This window comes from Miscanthus floridulus, chromosome 10 (genome assembly GCF_019320115.1).
Source record: "Miscanthus floridulus cultivar M001 chromosome 10, ASM1932011v1, whole genome shotgun sequence".
In the NCBI taxonomy this organism is placed as follows: domain Eukaryota; kingdom Viridiplantae; phylum Streptophyta; class Magnoliopsida; order Poales; family Poaceae; genus Miscanthus; species Miscanthus floridulus.
Genome location: NC_089589.1, coordinates 125,545,599 through 125,563,009, shown reverse-complemented (window position 1 = coordinate 125,563,009; position 17,411 = coordinate 125,545,599). Strand labels below are relative to the sequence as shown.

At 40.6% G+C, this 17,411-nt stretch overlaps 2 protein-coding genes and 2 pseudogenes across 2 annotated transcripts; 2 read left to right on the top strand and 2 right to left on the bottom strand.

Annotated features, from left to right (window-relative positions):
• Positions 1–1,561: 1,561 nt before the first annotated feature.
• LOC136489541 (scarecrow-like protein 34) lies at positions 1,562–3,502 on the bottom strand. Its single transcript, XM_066486141.1, has one exon. It carries the CDS (start codon positions 3,500–3,502, stop codon positions 1,562–1,564), a length of 1,941 nt encoding a protein of 646 aa, XP_066342238.1.
• Positions 3,503–6,891: 3,389 nt separating this feature from the next.
• LOC136489540 (uncharacterized) lies at positions 6,892–9,953 on the top strand (annotated as a pseudogene).
• Positions 9,954–11,428: 1,475 nt separating this feature from the next.
• Positions 11,429–12,773, bottom strand: LOC136486070 (protein FAR1-RELATED SEQUENCE 5-like; annotated as a pseudogene).
• A 452-nt stretch (positions 12,774–13,225) lies between these two features.
• On the top strand, positions 13,226–16,978 carry LOC136485620 (uncharacterized). The gene is made up of 3 exons (XM_066482466.1): positions 13,226–13,932; positions 15,591–15,638; positions 16,707–16,978. Exons 1-3 carry the CDS (start codon positions 13,708–13,710, stop codon positions 16,890–16,892), a joined length of 459 nt encoding a protein of 152 aa, XP_066338563.1. The 5' UTR covers positions 13,226–13,707; the 3' UTR covers positions 16,893–16,978.
• The last annotated feature ends 433 nt before the right edge of the window (positions 16,979–17,411 follow it).

The following is a 17,411-nucleotide window of genomic DNA, read 5'->3' as shown; positions in this document are numbered from 1 at the left end:
GATACCATCCGGTCCCATCGCCTTACCTCCTTTCATCCTTTTCAACGCCTCTCTGACCTCAGATTCTTGGATTCTCCGCACAAAGCGCCTATTGGTGTCATCAAAAGAGTCATCCAACTGAAAGGTTGTGTCCATATTCTCACCATTGAACAATTTGTCAAAATACTCTTGCCATCGATGTCGGATCTCATCCTCCTTTACCAAGAGATGCTCCCTTTCATCCTTAATGCACTTAACTTGGTTGAAGTCCCGTGTCTTTCTCTCACGAACCCTAGCCATCCTATAAATGTCCTTCTCTCCTTCCTTCGTATTCAAATGTTGGTAAAGATCCTCGTACGCTCTACCCTTTGCCACACTTATAGCTCGCTTTGTAGTCTTCTTTGCCACCTTATACTTCTCTATGTTGTCCACACTCCTGTCATGGTACAAGCATCTATAGCATTCTTTCTTCTCCTTAATAGCCCTATGGACTTCCTCGTTCCACCACCAAGTATCTTTAGCCTCATGTCCCCTTCCTTTGGTTACTCCACACACCTCTGAGGCTACCTTCCGAATGTTGGTTGCCATCTTGTCCCACATATCATTATTTTCTATTTCAGGAAAACAAAAGGTAGACATAATAAATTTTAAAAAAACTATTTGGCATTTCAAAGTGTGTTATTATATAGGCACAAAAATAATAGTTTTACGAAATGGTTGTACTAAATATAATTTTTTTCCTTTCAAAGCACGAGATTTAAACTATTCACGATAAATCATGTGTGGATGGACTACGTCATTCTCTTTTTCAGTAAATGAAAATAGATACTTTTCATACCACCATTCGACAAAAAATGATACTTATGTAATTTGGTCATGAGAATATAGTTTTGCACTTTGAAATGGAAAATTTTGGTTTTCATTTTTTTCTAAAATTGTGTAATGCAAGTTTTCAAACGGATTTTTTTTTTACTTTTTGGTCAATTGAAATGTCTAAGTTTTTTTTATAATGTTTTAAGTATCATATCAGTATCAGACGATGCTCTTGCGAATGGGCCTTAGCCCTCGGCCGCACAATCCCAATATGATGGCTGCTAGGCACACCGGTGCGGCTTGCAGGAACGTCCTCTTCGCCCCCTGACATTTATATGAGAGCTCTTTCAAAGCCTCCTTTATCTGTTGCTCTGTAATTTTTCTATGCAATATTATAATTATAATAAATAAAAACAATTATAGGATTGTAAAATAAATAAATATTAATGATGATATACTTGAGCTCAATCATTTAAAATTTTGACCAGGTATTTGATTGGAATATTGATTTTTTTAATATTTTCGCAGTAGTACTAAAGTAGTAGTAATATTTTTTTTAATATTGTGTTAAGCTGGTATCCCAGCAAATTAATAATGTTTCTCCGCTCGATGGCAGTAAACTTCTAAGACTAATATTGTGTTAAGCTGGTATCCCAGCAAATTAAACGTACTTGTTTTTTTCAGTAAAGAAGATCCAAAAGGTCTTTGTTCTAAATAGGGGTGCCACTGAACACATGCTATATCATTCGTCATAAGGAAAGCTAAAACTTCATGAAGAAGAGGCATCTTCTGCTACCCATGCCGTGTGGGCAAAGAGGACACGGCCCATCCATCCTTGCAGAAGCCATTGGCCATCCTGGCAAATCATAAAGTCTTTGTGGTAATGCTTCGTGACCTCGTCTTCCACTGCCTTTACAATGCATGATTTTAGTGGCAGCTGCCTTAGGCCTGCCCGTTGGTTTCTTGTCTGCCATTGTGTATATTTCTCAGGGCGTTCCACTCGGTCCATGCCTTCGCATGAAATGTCATTAAAAACATAATGTCCAAAGAGGACTTGCTCTAGCACCGATCGAGATTTACTCTCCCTTGGGATGGTTCTGTCCAACATGTCAAATATTGCCATGTAATAGAAGAGCATCTCCCGAAACCGTGACAAGAAGCAGCAGGAACCATACGAACGATTCAAAACGCTCTGGATGAATACATCTGGCCTCATCTTCTTGATGTTATTGAGAACAGTATCCCTAGGGCTTGGAGAATCGAAGAATATGCTCTCTTCCATCAATATGCTAAAACTGAAGAGGTCACTCACGACAAGCACCTCATCAACGTCTGTGTGCAAGTCCATGATGGAAATATCCTCCCAGTTTCTCATGATTGCGTGGAACTTGAACGAAGGGAAGCCAAACTCATGGGCACATTTCATGAGCCGGCACTCTATTTTCTCAATCTGGTCACTTGGGTAGTATGCAGGCTTGGGGCGGGTTATGGCGGTGAACTTCACCTCCGGCGGGCCACCTTGTTTACTTGCTAGCAAGCGGAGCAAGCCTGCCCATTGGAACCCGTAACGCATACCATAATCCACAATATGCAACCTGCTCTTACCCACCATGGCCTGCATGATGGTCATTGTTGAAAAAATGAATGTCACATTGAGGAAGCAACAAGCTTTAGTGTAAAGGTTAAAGGCCTCGAGGAACTCCACCACTGAGGGGTGCTCTAACATAAGCAACTGCCAAATCTTCCTCCCTTTGCCCCCTATACGTGCCTCTAGCCCCTTGGTGAAACAATGAGCTAGCCGTTGGGTGGCATCCCCTGTTGCCGAAGCATGTTGCTTGATTTGCGTCAGTAGCTCATGTGCTCTCATGTGGTCGCCCTCTGCTAGCGCCTGCGCACAAGACATCAACAATGTGCCTATGTCGACCACATTGTTCCTCGCCGATTTGATCCTCCAACTCTTCTTGTTTCTTTTATCTGCGCCACTATTGTCCAAGGTGACACGTTCCATGCGCGTGATGCATGCCTCATAGGCATGCAACATCATTTTGTCAAGCATCTCGTTGCCACATTTCTCCTCTGGCTCCTTGATCATCATCATAGCTTTGCTGGTACTTCTTACCTCCTCCTCTAGAAGGTGATCCCTGTTATACCTTTTCTTGATCCTACTACCAATAACGTTGCTTTCCCTGATTTGATTCCCCTGCTCATCCTTTGTCAAGTTGTTGTCTTTGGGCAAGAACATGTTGGCCTCTTCCATGCACTCCAAGGACGATGCCCCCACCACATATGTACCGTTGGATAAGGGCAAACTAATCCCTCTTTCACCACCATGGCCTTCATGCAAAAAATCTTTGGGCCCCTCCCTATTGTTGGTGTATGTGTTAGCGTCGAAGGAAAGGGAGCGGAGGATTTGCACAAAGGGCTGCTGCACCTGGAGTAGCGCAGGGTGATCAGTGAGGTTATTATCGCCATTGTCATCCTCCATGAGCATGCGTGCGATGTAAGGGAGCATCATGGCATTAGGAACATGATGCTGGCCCTCGCTGCTGCCATTGGGCTTCTGGCGAAGGTCAGGAAAGACATGTGGGGATGCTGGTGGCTGCTCCGTGAGATCCTTGATGAAGAATTTCTCCGGTGTGGTGGCCATGGTGATCAAATGGTAGTGGGGCTTGGCAGTTGGCACAATATAGCATTTGGTTAACATTAGCATACTGAGATATATAGACTTTTGGCTAATGATTCCTACAGGCAGGAGTGCAAAAGACGATGGCTGGCTGTAACCCCAATGCTGCTTGGACGATGGAGACGATGGCTAGCGATATTTCCAATGCTGCTTGGATAATGGTTGCAAAATTAAGCTAGCTATACGTACACAGGACACATCAAAAACAATATTTTGGAAAGATCATAGTAACAAGCCCTATTTCTTTTACCTTGTCAAAATGACAAAGCAAGAAGAAATAGTCGTTTGATGCAAAACATATTTAAATAAACTTCCACAGGCTAACGTAAAGTAATATATAGTGAACGGGAAAACAGAGAAATAGAGGAGCAGAGTTTGTACGCAAGCAGTAAACAGCTTTGCTTGGTGTTTATATAATTGTTTGCAAATGTGACAGAAAATGAAGACTATAGAGCTCGCCTGAAAAGAGACGCCATGAAAGGAACCGCTTTCCTAGTGCCATGCACCGATGCAAAAGATATTTTATCTGTTGCAACGATCCCTTTGTGGTGTTTATACCATTGGCCTGTTTGGTAGAACGGTCAAAAAAGTGATTTTCAAATAAAAAAAGTAGCAGTCAAACCCAGTTTCGGCATTTTAGTAGAAATTGGTGCCATGGGGAAAAAAATGTGTCCAGAAAAAACTGTAAAAAACATACTGTTTGGCTTTTGGTCTCAACTTATTTTGGCTCTATACAACATACATATGCTGTACCAAACAGGCTCATTATCACATATATATTATCATTATCTTGATACAAGACTAAGGGAAAAACATTAACTGCATGTACAGGAAAACATTAGATCCTAGTGCAGTGTATTGGTGTGGCTTTGTATGGGCTCTTCTTCTCCTATTTTTTTCTTAGTATAAGGATACCTAGCTCCTTCGTGTGTAAGTACAAAAAAAACTAGTTTAGAGTTTTTAAGCTAAGGTCATTTTTATATATATTCAAGAAAATTTTATGATATATGCTCTGAGTGAGCAAAATGCCCAATCACCAGTATCCACAGTTCCACATGTACGTGTACCTCACCAGTATCCACAGTTCCACATGGTGATCAATGGTAGTGGGGCTTGGCAGTTGCACATAGCATTTGGTTAACATATATCATACTGTGATATATATATATAAGGAAAATTATTTTCTACTCCCAGGGAGTAGTTATTTCCATGTGTATATCTCTAGATTTTAGACGTATATGGGCCGACGAAGTGTATGTAGATAGAGTATATCATTATACTAGACCATCTAGGGTACTATGTATGACAAGATGTATGTATACTTAGAGTATATGGTTATACTTACTTTATATGCTACTACCATACTATTATATAATATATTAAAAAATATATGCTCTTTTGAATTTTTTTCACATAGTAAAGATCTGGAGTATCTTAATATTAATGTTAGTATGTTAACATACTCAAACTGATAAATGAATATGTACATATACACAACGTGATTTATTGATTATGGGAGTAATTACTCTCGGGAGTATATAAAATGCACCATATATATATATATATATATATATATATATATATATATAGAGAGAGAGAGAGAGAGAGAGAGTATATTCAATAGCCAGCTACAAAATAAGTTATTCTGTAGCCACCTCTATTTACAATAATTTTATATACTAATTTATGATAATGTCAATATATATTTACGATAATTAGGTTACTATAACACATGGGAATATTTACCATAACGTTATAGTAAATCACTTAGTAAGGAGTTACTATAATATCGTAAATTAATATAGTAATTATCGTAACTCAAAGTGGCTACAGAATAAGTTATTTTGTAGCCAGGTAGTGGTATATATATATATATATATATATATATATATATATATATATATATATATATATATATATATATATATATATATATATATATATAGAAAAGGTCTACTTAACCCCCACCTTTCATACTTGGTCTACTTCACCCCCCAACTATGAAATCATCTGTTTTACCCCCTGAACTTTCTAAAATCATCTATTTTACCCCTTGGACGGTTTTCAGCGGCGGTTGCTACAGTAACAGCGGGGTCTGCTACAGCACCGGTGGGTTTGCTACAGTGCCGGTGGTTTTGAATTTTCTTTTTTTTATTTTCGGTGAATTTTTTATAAATCATAGAAAAATCTAATTTTATTGGACTCCACATGAGTAGATCTACATAGTGAATATATAATACGGTATGCTTTAGTACAAATTTTTTTTGTAGCTTTAGATTAATTGGAAAATCTAATTTTGTCTGTAATTAATTAGAATTTATCTATAACTAAGTTATACATAGTCCAATGAGTACGAAATTTTTACTATAGTTTAAGCATATAATAATTAGCGTACCATAAAAATTTCACCACAATTGGACCATAGAAGCTGCAGCTATGAATTATTCCAATTAATTACAGACAAAATTAGATTTTCCAATTAATCTAAGGCTACCGTAAAAATTTTGTCTGTAATTTATTGGAATAATTCATAGCTGCAGCTTCTAAAAATTTGGTACTAAAGCATACCGTATTATATATTCACTATATAGATCTACTCATGTGGAGTCCAACAAAATTAGATTTTATTTTATTTTATGATTTACTGTGATTTTTTAAAGATTCACCGAAAATAAAAAAAAAAGAAAATGCAAACCCACCGTTACTGTAGCAAATACGTTGTTACTGTATCAGCCTGCTGTTACTGTAGCAAAGCCGCTGTCAAAAAACTGCCCGGGGGGTAAAATAGACGCTTTGAAAAATTCAGGGGGTAAAACAGATGGTTTCATAATTAGGGGGTGAAGTAGACCAGTATGAAAGGTGGGGGTTAAGGAGACTTTTATATATATATATATATATATATATATATATATATATATATATATATATATATATATATATATATATATATATATATATATATATATATATAGGGAGAGGCTATTCAGTAGCCGGCTACAAAATAAGTTATTCTGTAGCCACCTCCATTTACTATAATTTTATATACTAATTTACCATAATATAAATACATGTTTACGATAGTTGGGTTATTATAACACATGGGGATATTTACCATAACGTTATATTAAACCACTTAGTAAGGAGTTACTATAATCTCGTAAAATAACATAGTAATTATCGTAACTCAAAGTGGCTACAGAATAAGTTATTCTGTAGCCAGCTACAGGATAGTAGTTATATATATATATATATATAGACACACAGAGAGAGAAATTAGGAGTGCAAAATATGCTTGATATACACACACATAGTAATTATCGTAAAAAAAAAAGAAAAATATATATATATATAGACACACACACAGGCAGGAGTGCAAAAGACAATGGCTGGCTGTAACCCCGATTGCTGCTTGGACGATGGAGACGAGGGCTAGCGATATTTCCAATGCTGCTTGGATAATGGTATCAAAAGCTAGCTTAGGTATACGTACACAGGACACATCAAAAATGATGTTTTGGAAAGATCAAAGTAACAAGCCCTATTTATTTTACCTTGTGAAAATGACAAAGCAAGAAGATACAGTCGTTTGATGCAAAACATATTTAAATGAGCTTCCACAGGAAAACGTGTAAAGTAATAGTGAACAGGAAAACAGAGAAATAGAATAGCAAAGTTTGTACGCAAGCAGTAAACCGCTTTGCTAGTTGTTTATATAATTGTTTGGAAATGTGAAAGAAAATGAAGCACGTACATGAAATGCCAATATTCAAGAAGAGAATATTGTGCTATGCAACATTTGTTTTTTTTTTAGAACAGCTATGCAACATTTGTTAGTATACAAAATGAGTCAGCCCAGATCAGCTATGAGACTATTGAGCTCTGCTGGAAAGAGACGCCATGAAAGGAACCGCTTTCCCACTGCCACGCACCGATGCAAAAGATATTTTATTTGTTGCAACGATCCCTTCGCGGTGTTTACAATACTTTTTGCCATGTTTGCTAGAACAGTCAAAAAATGTTTTTTTAAATAAAATAAAAATAGCGGTCAAAATAAGCTGGTCTGACCCAATTTCTGTGTTTTAGTATAAATAGGTGCCCTGGAAAAAACGTGGATAGAAAAAAAAGATGTAAGAAACATACCGTTTGGCTTTTGGTCTCAACTTATTTTGGCTATAAATAACTTATGTATAAGCTTTACCAAACAAGCCCATTATCACATATGTTATAATTATCTCCATACAAGGCTGTCGGAAAAACATTAACTGTATGTACAGGAAAACATTAGTTTGAACATGGACTGATTTCTAGTAGGGATCGTTTGTTTCTCCATCAAAGACGTGTCTTTTCTGTTTTAGATCCTAGAGGTGTTGTATTGGTGTGGCTTTCTTTCGGCTCTTGTTCTCCTATTTTTTTCTTAGTATAATGATATATGTAGCTCTCCTTCACGTTTGAGAAAGAAAAAAAAAGAAAAACATATATTAGTTCAGAGTTTGTTAGATCATTTTTATATATGTTCAATAAACGAAGGTAAAGACTTATTACAGGCCGGCCGTTTTATTTCCCATTCGCATGCACACCCTCCAGCCCGCACACCCACCCGACACGCTCGGGAACAAGATCCTCTGAAGTCGAGCAAAACGACTTGTCTCTGCAGTCACTGATCTAAACCATCCGGTTTCTATCCTACCGTGAGTCAAGCAAACGAACCATTCTCACAGGCCTGTAACCAGGCCCATATCAGCCCAATTGCTAGCGTCCATTGATTCGACTCCGCCGTCCTCTTCCTCCCAGGTCTGAAGGGTCGGCGACTCGGCGTTCCCCTTCCCGCTCCCCTCGGAGGTCCTCGCCGGCGCTCCCCTCGGAGGTCCTCGCCAGCGCCTCCGGTTCCAGCACCACCAGGCAAACCGCCCCTTCCTATCCTCTCCTCCTCCCTCCGCCGCGGCTCCTTCCAGCTGGTGGTTCTCCAACGGCAACACCCATGGAAGAGACAGCACCACCGCCACCACGAGCAGCAGGGCGACGAGGAGGAGGTGGTGGTCCGACCCCGACGGCAGCCAAGAAGACTACGGTTCCTCTTCTCTAGAGGAGGAGGAATACTATTATGATTATGAGGATGACGCTGCGTTCCCCGGATTTGGTGGTGCCGGGGAGCTGTTCGACGAGCCCTGGTTCTCCAAGGTCTGCTACATACATATTGTATAGAATTTTTGTTCCTGTATTTTTTCCCCTTTCTTTCTGGTAGGCTCTGTCATTATGCCATCAATAATTTCAATTTTCTTTTTGAAAACATAACTTCAATTTTCTTGCGTGCTCTGGACAGTGAGCGTATAATGGGATTGGGATCATAGATCCTTTGCCAATCATTCTGAGTTACATTTAAAAATGCTTGAAATTAAATCAAATCATCCCTTCTTCTTCTTCTGGTATTAAATCAAGCAACAATATATTTCTTTTGCCTAGTATATCTAAACCAAATCTCTACTTATAATTCTCTAATTTGGAACTTAACTGATCACTACAATCAATTAGCCCAGACTCATCAGCTTCTGTTCCTGCTGCTTTTCATTTCATCACTAATTTAGCATGCATATCAGATCAGTACTGTAATAAAATCAATGAATGAATAATTGTGCTTCGTTGTTGTCGTAGTGACTGATCAATGGCCTGCTGCTTTCTATACTTGTGGCCTAGGTATTTAAGATGTACGGATTCCTGCTACCGGTGATGCTTGTGTCCATGTTTGCTGCAACGGGGACAAAGGCCTTTCTAATGGCCATGGCGTTCCCGCTCGGTCAGTCGGCCATATCATTTTTGCTTGACGCTGTATGGGGAATGAGAAAAGGCAACCGCGACGACAGGTGGAGGAGACGAGTCCAAGAGGAAGAAGAGAAAGATTACCCTGAGGACGCCACCGACTTTGCAACAGGTGGGCGAGGCAACAGATACAGCGGCGGCGGCAACGGCAGCGGCTATTATGAGGGGAGGAGAGGGAGGCAGAGCTACCAGTCAAGGGTTTCTAACGATTTTGCTGATGCTGCCGCAACCGCTGTTGGAGCTGATGATAACACCAAGAGCAGCAGCAGTGGAGATGGCTGGGGAGCCAGCAAAAGCAGTGGCGGATATGGAGGATGGGATGTGCTTCTGGACAACAACACTGCTGCTGCCCAGGAGGCGAAGAGGAGCAGCAACTCATTCTCAGCTGGCAACACTGGTTACAGCACGAAATCGCGGCCTTCAGCGACTGGGGAGGAAGATGCGGATTATGCTGCCGCTGCTGCCGGTCGTGGAAGAGTGGATCAGTGGACTGTAAAAGACTAGTGATGGAAGGATACTGTAATTGCTATCAGTTCTGTAAAGGGAATCCCTTCTGTAAATTGTTCAAGTGCTAGCAAACAATTTGTGACTATAGAAGACGTAAATATCGCCATTGTGTTGTAAATTGATTTGGAATGCTATTGTGAATGCAATGCACAAAAGATGTCACTTGTTACTGCAATTTCATATGTCTGCACAAAAGATGTTGCTGGTTACTGCAATTTCATCAAGATGCACAAAATGATGCATATTACTGGAAGCTCCATTTGACTGATTACACTTAAACCACAAAACCAAAACTATCTGAACACCATCTGTCATTGTAGGACAAATGCAAAGGGGACATAATCTGTACTACTAGAATTCATCAATAACGCCATCTGTCATTGCTCCCTGAAAAATAAAACAAAAATAATTCAATATAATGACCATGTATGATTCAGAGGAAAAATATATTACTTTGTAATATTACCATCAATAGTTGAGAGAAACTATTGATGACTGTGTATGATTCAGAGATCTCTTCCTGAGGTAAAGATGGATGGTTCAGGCATGTATTTTGTAGTGTTGTGCCATCATCGACTGACACTTTTGTAGTCTATTGCTCCTGATCAGATAGAAGAGAATCAAATAGTTAAATACAATTGAAACTTTTTGTAGCGAATACAGTTAGAGAGAATCTGATATATTTTGTGTTGTTAAATACCTTTGAACATTTTTCTTTTTTCTTGTCACAAACCTTCGAACTTTTCTTTTTCTTGTCACACACCTTTGTACTGTTTTCTTTTTTGTTACCTCCCTTTTTTGTACACTTGCGCTTCTTGTCAAGCCAAGTTCTTTTGCGCTTCAAGGTTTTTGTTTCCACCTCCTTTTTTTTAGGCTTGCTGTACTCAACAATTCATTAGGCAGAGTAACATTGGTGGGAGCGATGATGGGATCCATAGGGCTTGTAACACCATTCATTTCTTCTTCAACTTGCTTGCTGAGCATATCCAGTGTGTTGTTTACTAATAAGGTGCATTTTGGATGGCTGGCAGCTCGATATGCCAAATTGAGAAATTTGCGAGCCATATCTTTGTAGCGAAGCATATCATCTAATTTTGGATTCTCTATTATGTCTCGGCCATCTCTTTAGTACATATTGTGTGGGAAGTGATTTGATATTCATCAAATCAAGGACTTTTAAAGCATGGCCACATAGTATTCCGATTTTATTGAATTGCCCACAGCTGCATGTACTGATCTGTTCTAATGGATCACCAATAACTTTGTACTCCTTCTCAAAGGTAAAATTTTCATCTAGACTCCCAATTGCTACAAGATATTCATTTGTGCCTTCCAATGTTCTGGTGCATGCTACCATTGACCTCTCATACTCACCTTGAAAAGCTTCAAAAGTATGTGGTGTGTACAGCTTGCTAGCTTGGATTAACATAGGTGTCCTCATTTTGATTCTAGGTAATTTTTTTCTTGATTCAAATTCAGATTGCAGTTCTTTCTTTCTTTTATATTCCACAACCCTTTCAAAATGCTTAAGAAATCGGATTATATCAAAATCAGATTTGAAATGTCGCTTCAGGTCACTATTTAGACTCTCACTGAGTTGTGTACTTCTCATCCCTAATGTGAACACATCCTTCATGTAACATTCGGCCCATTTTTCTCTTACCTTGTATATACTATCCAACCAAGTTTGCTTTTTCGCCTTTGACCTCATGATGTTAAATGCATCTTCAAATGTTGCTTCATCTTCATACTCATACATACACGCACTAAAATCAGAGAGAATACTTGGTTCTTTATTGCTGTCTTCTACTTCCAGTTTGGGAGATGCATCTGATTCCTCATCATCCGGTTCAGCTAGATGCTTGACAGCATTCTGCATAATGTGAAAAGTGCACAGACCATGCCATGCTTCTAAAAAAACTTCCTTAACTGCTTTTCCCATTGCATAATCTTGATCGGTATATATTGTTTTAGGTTGCTTGCCATTATGGGCCCTCAGGAAGGTCTCAAATAGCCACTTGAAGGATTCAAATGTCTCGTCATACATGAGAACAGCACCAAAAACCACTGTTTCTCTAAAATGGTTGAACCCAACAAATACGCCAAAAGGCCTACTCTCCTTGTTTATACCAAAGGTAGTATCAAAACTGACAACATCACCAAAATATGCATAGTCAGTGAGCATTTTAGCATCAACCCAGAATATGTTTGCAATATGTTCTTCCCGATCCATCTGCAGTGCATATTGAAATGATGGGTTCTCGGCAATTTTTTCCTGAAAATACATAAGCATGCTTCCCGCTTGACCATATGCCATCTCCCGTTGCCGCTTGCCCCGTAAATAGTTCTTGTGGTCTTGAAGAGTGTAACTGAGATTAACTGAGCCACCAACTTGGATGCAAGCCAACTCATGAGCAGCTTTGGGCCCAATTCCTACGTCGTCAGCCGTCTCAATTTCAAAACCTTGTAACTCTGAAATTTTCCTTTGGGACGCCATCAAGTGTGAGGTTTGTGGCAGCTGAAGGGTATGATTGTGTTCCAAAAATAGATCAGTCACTTTATAATTTTCCTTATTCTTGTCCATTATAAGTCCCATACGAACTTGACAGTTGGTCCTAGTTTCAGCTCTTGGACACTTTGTTAGATGATCTCTTGTATCTGGCTTTCTCTGACCCTCATTTGCACAAACAAATCTGCAGGAACTAACCTTCCCATCTAACTTTCTTTTGTTTGTGTACATTTTCCTCACCTCAAAGCCTTTGCGACCCCCATAGCTAATCCAAAACATCCAAGCCTCATCTATAGTACTAAACTCCATGCCAACTTGAGGTAAAAGATTAGGAAGCAAGCCCTCCCTACAAGAAAACAGATAAAGATGACATGATATTAGGTGGCGAACTAAACAACTACAATCTATCCCTAAATTAGTTGGACCACAAAAAAACAGTCATGGTGTTACACACCTATTTTCTTCCATGTTAAATATGCAAATTTTGTTTTCATTCAAGCAAGTTGATGTTCCCTTCAAGCTTCCATATCAGATCTCCTTCAATCTATCAATTCCAGCAAAATCCAGTGAGAGAGGACAAAAAAATCAAATTAAAACAACACGTCACAGCAAGGGATGACATGAGTGCAGAAGTCCACCTGCTTACTGATCGAGAGCACCACAGCAGCAGCAGTCCGATCCCGGCGCCCGCCCTTTCCTTTCTCGCGCCAAAAACGCAGTCCCGGCGGCAAAGTATCAAGTAACCGCGCTGGAAGCAAAATACAGCTGCTCTGTTGTATAATTTTTTTTCTTTTTTTGAGTGGACGCGGCTCTGTTGTTTGGGCCGCAGCCCAGCTAGCTGAGGGAGGCAGCACTGGCCACCGTTAGATATGAATAGACGCCTAGATGTTCAGCAACCGTAGAGAGAAGTCACGTGGCCAACTACAGAGGATCTCATTCCCACGCTCGTCTCCACTCCACTCGACTCGTCTTCTACCTCCCTCTCTGTCGCTTCGTCTCTCTCGTCCCCGGCGCCCGGCGGCGACCGCGCTCCCCCGTGCCCGTGCCTGCGCCCGCACCCGTGTGCCGCCTCCTCCCGATGCGGCTCCTTCCTCTCTCCGGCGAGCTTCTTAGGGTTCTGGCGTGGCGGCCATGGCAGATCCGGTGGCGGAGGCGGCGGATCCACACCGGGTAGGCCTCCTCGCTGAGGCGCCATCGCTCGCGGCATCCCGCCTGCCCTCCCCTCCCCTTCCCCACGCGAATCGCTCGCGTCATCGCCACCTGCCCTCCCCTCCCCTTCCCCATGCGAATAAAGCACCGGAATCGGAAGCACGCGCGCCAAGCAAAGCCCCCCGCGCTCGGGATCGGGAGCCACCACCCCTAGGGTTAGGGCTCGGTTTCGCCTCGTTCCGGGCGTCGACCGATGCTCGGCCCCATGGCGGCGGTGAACTGCCTCCGCGTCGCAGCCGCCTCCACGGCAGTCAGCGCCGCCACGCTGCAGTGGTGGGCGTCCTCGCTCCTCGACGGAGACGCTGGGGCAGACGGGGATGGAGACTGGCTTGGAGCTGTGCTGCGCTCAAGGGTCATCGTCGCGCTCCTAGTGAATCTGGCGGCCCACGTGTTCCTCGTCGTCATCCTCGCGCTCGAGGTGACTTTTGGCTCTTTTGTTCATTCTCTAGTTGGTGTGATTTTCGGGGATGGCACAATTGATGCTGGTGTGTGTTTCAATGGAGATTGGATTGTTGTGGTGTTGGCACGATTGGTCAGCTCATTGAGCTGTGTTTTCATGTTCTGTGTTACTAGCAGAACATAGAAGTTCTAGAGTGCATGGGTGAGGAATGCTTGTCCTTGTAACGTGATGGTGATGCATATCTCCTTGGTTTTGATGGTATTTCCTCTTGTCAGTTGATAGTTTCATGTTTATTTTTTTATTTGATTGCTGCGGTGGTAGCCATTGACTACTACTATTGTGGTATTTTGGGAGGGTGCTAGTCATGATGTCATTTTTATTACCAATGTTGATTAGTAAAGAAATGTCAGGGGCAATAGAAGCATTTCAGTATCAAATTGTTGTCTGTGGTGAGTGTAAATTGTTGGATGCAGTTGCAGCATAATTACCTTTAGGCTTTTTATGGATGGAGTTCAACATGGGAGATGAGCATTAGAACATCTTATTGTTATTTTACTAGTGTAAAAACCTCTCTACTGATACATTTGAATTCTGCAACTTACCTATATATCAAGCATATTTCTGCCTTTCCATTGTTTTATGGTGCACCAGTGTTAATGCCGTTTTCTGCCTTTTCAGAATACATAAATTGCCTATATATGAAGACATTGTTGCCTAGCAAATGAGACTTAAATTGCCTATGCACTACAGCATTGCCTAAGAAAATGCAGCTTGTTGTGCTTTCTCGGATCCCTGCTTTCTCTATTAATTGGTTGCTCCAGTTCTTATGTGCAGGTCATAGCAACTGCAATCTCAGCTAGGCCACTATTAGGCAGCATAAGCAGCATTTTTGGCACTGCATAGCTTAGCTCTGTTTTTTTTGGGTTTGAGCAGCGGCTTGTCATGTTCTCCTAGCTTCTTTGCAGCTGCTTATTGTTTTGTATTATAACTGCAGTTATCAATTTCAGTTAGCAATTTTAGTTAGCAATTGCAGTTAGTAATTTCATTTTGTATTTTTAGTTTCTAATTTCAGGTAGTGCTACTTTCAGTTTTCAATTTCAGTTAGCAATTGCAGTTAGTAATTTCATTTTTTAATTTTAGATTCTAATTGCAGGTAGACTCTTAGTTTTCAATTTCAGTTTGCAATTGCAGTTAGTAACTTCAGCTCAGAAATTGCAATTCCACGTAGTATTTCAGTTTTATTTTCTTTTTTGTATTTGTTAGTATTTTCGGTTTGTAATTTCAATGTGCTTTCAGTTAGCTTGCAGTTTTGTAATATCAGTTAGTTTTAGTTTTTGGTAGCTATGTTGTCATTTTCAATTGTATTTTCTGTCTGGTATTTGTTAGTAATCTCAGTTTTTAATTTCGATGTGCTTTCAGTTAGCTTGCAGATTGCAATATCAGTTAGTAATTTCAGTTAGCAATATAATTTCTGTGCTGTGTTCTCTCGATTGTTTCTAGACTTCTAGTAGAATCAGCAAGAATCGCGGTGGAATTAGAATGGTGAATTTGAACTGCAGGCGTTTGGTTTAATCATTTCGGTTTCAACCCCATGGTGCTTGCTTTCTTTTGGGAACTCTGAGAGCTCCGACTGATCCTGTGCCCCGTTGATTTTTTTTTTTTATTTTTTTTTGCAGCAAGAAGCCGGAGCTGTTCGAGCCTCTCAAGGCCGGCCAGTCCCCAAGGTATTGCTACTACCATACTGCCTTCTCTTCTCAGCTCCCTTGTACGCCGCTAAGTTTTTCGTCTCTAGCAACTCCGGCCGCCGGTTGGTCGGGAGGTTATTCTGTCGTACTCGTAGGTGCTGGTGCATGGTGCTCCCGTGATCCTTAGCACAGATCCTAGATGGTTAATTAGGCAAAACCGTGTTCTGTAATTTCGGATTTTCCGTGGGGCTCTGGACAACGACTGAGAGTGCCCCACAGATTTGGTACTACTCCTACATGGTTGCTGGTTGCCCAGCTATCCAGGTTGAGGCAAGCTCTACTCAGAGAACCGTGTCGCTGCTAGTACTAGGCTCTATAGCTCATCAGGATCCCTGCATTGCATTCCCAGCTGCAATAAACTAGTCTGTTTTTTTGACATCATGACCTTGCCTCTGTTTTGATCTGTTTTTTTTTTTTTTTTGCAATTAAACAGGGGTGGGGGTGGGGCTGTAGGTTGCAAATGAACAGAGACACTATACTTGCTTTTTCAGTATACATAAATTGCTATTTAGGAAAACATTGTTGCCTAATGAATTACACTTAAATTGCCTACGAAAATGCAATCCACTACAGCATTACCTGCAACAACCTGATCATCACCAATAGAGGCTCCAGGAACATCCTCTATTCTTGTTTTTTGAAGAGAGAGCCTGATTTCAGACGCAGTTGGCACATCCTGTTGGTTTGGTGGTTGCTGAGTGCAAAATATTGGGTCAGCTGCATCTGTTGGCTCTTAAAACATTGCATCTAGGAAACCATAGTCAAATCCTGGTGGAGGGTTATTCAAGTCCATAACGCTTGTTCTGTTCGTCGCCTACAATGAAAAGAGAATGTGTTAGTGCATTGACATTTATGTTTTTTAGATAATGCATCAAGAACAGTACTGATTTGGGCAACATAGGCACCTTAATTAATCAATAATAATACTACTTTCAGACAATAATGTCTTCTGAAATAGGCAACATTACTTTTTTTAAACATATGCATCCTTTTTTATCCCCATCCAGCAACAATTTTATGACACATCTTATCCTTTTTAACATGCAGGATGCAGGCCATGTACATAGAAGCAAGATGCAGGCCATGTATAAAGAAGCTGCGCAAATGTGTGCTTTTTCCTTGGGACTAGATGTGGTGGTGTGCTCTAAAAAACTACAGATGCAAATGTGTTCTTTTGAGATGTGGAAGCTTACTGCATATTTTTCTTTTCAGAATGCATTGCCTTTTTTGTGAACGTATACATGCAGTGCCTAAAATCATATGTCTGGGCCTAATTTGCCTTTTTCCCATAATTAACCGTTGTCAGTATCTGGGTCTGGGCCGCACAAGCCAACAAGCCAGCGGTTAAAAACGGCGGGAAAACTCTTCTTCCGGGTACCAAAAAGCCAGCGATTAGCATTGTTGCCAAAAAAGGAATATAATAAGTGCACTTTACCAAAAATGGCATGGCCGTGCGGACGAAATATATTACCGCCGGCCGTGCATTAGCCAAGAATTATGATATGCTCTGAGTGAGCAAACTGCCTGGTATCTGTTGTGAAACTGTGTCTCTTAATAGACATCTTCGGTGATGTCATCAACGACATTATGAACAGACACATGTTCACAAAGTGATCTTATCCATCAATTACAAGATTAGTAGATAGGATTAGACAGCTAGTTTTACTCCAAAGGGCATGTGCTTTGGGAACAGTCGTGTCCCTTTGTGACACCTCTTCACTTGTATAAATATATTTCAGAGATCAATAAAAT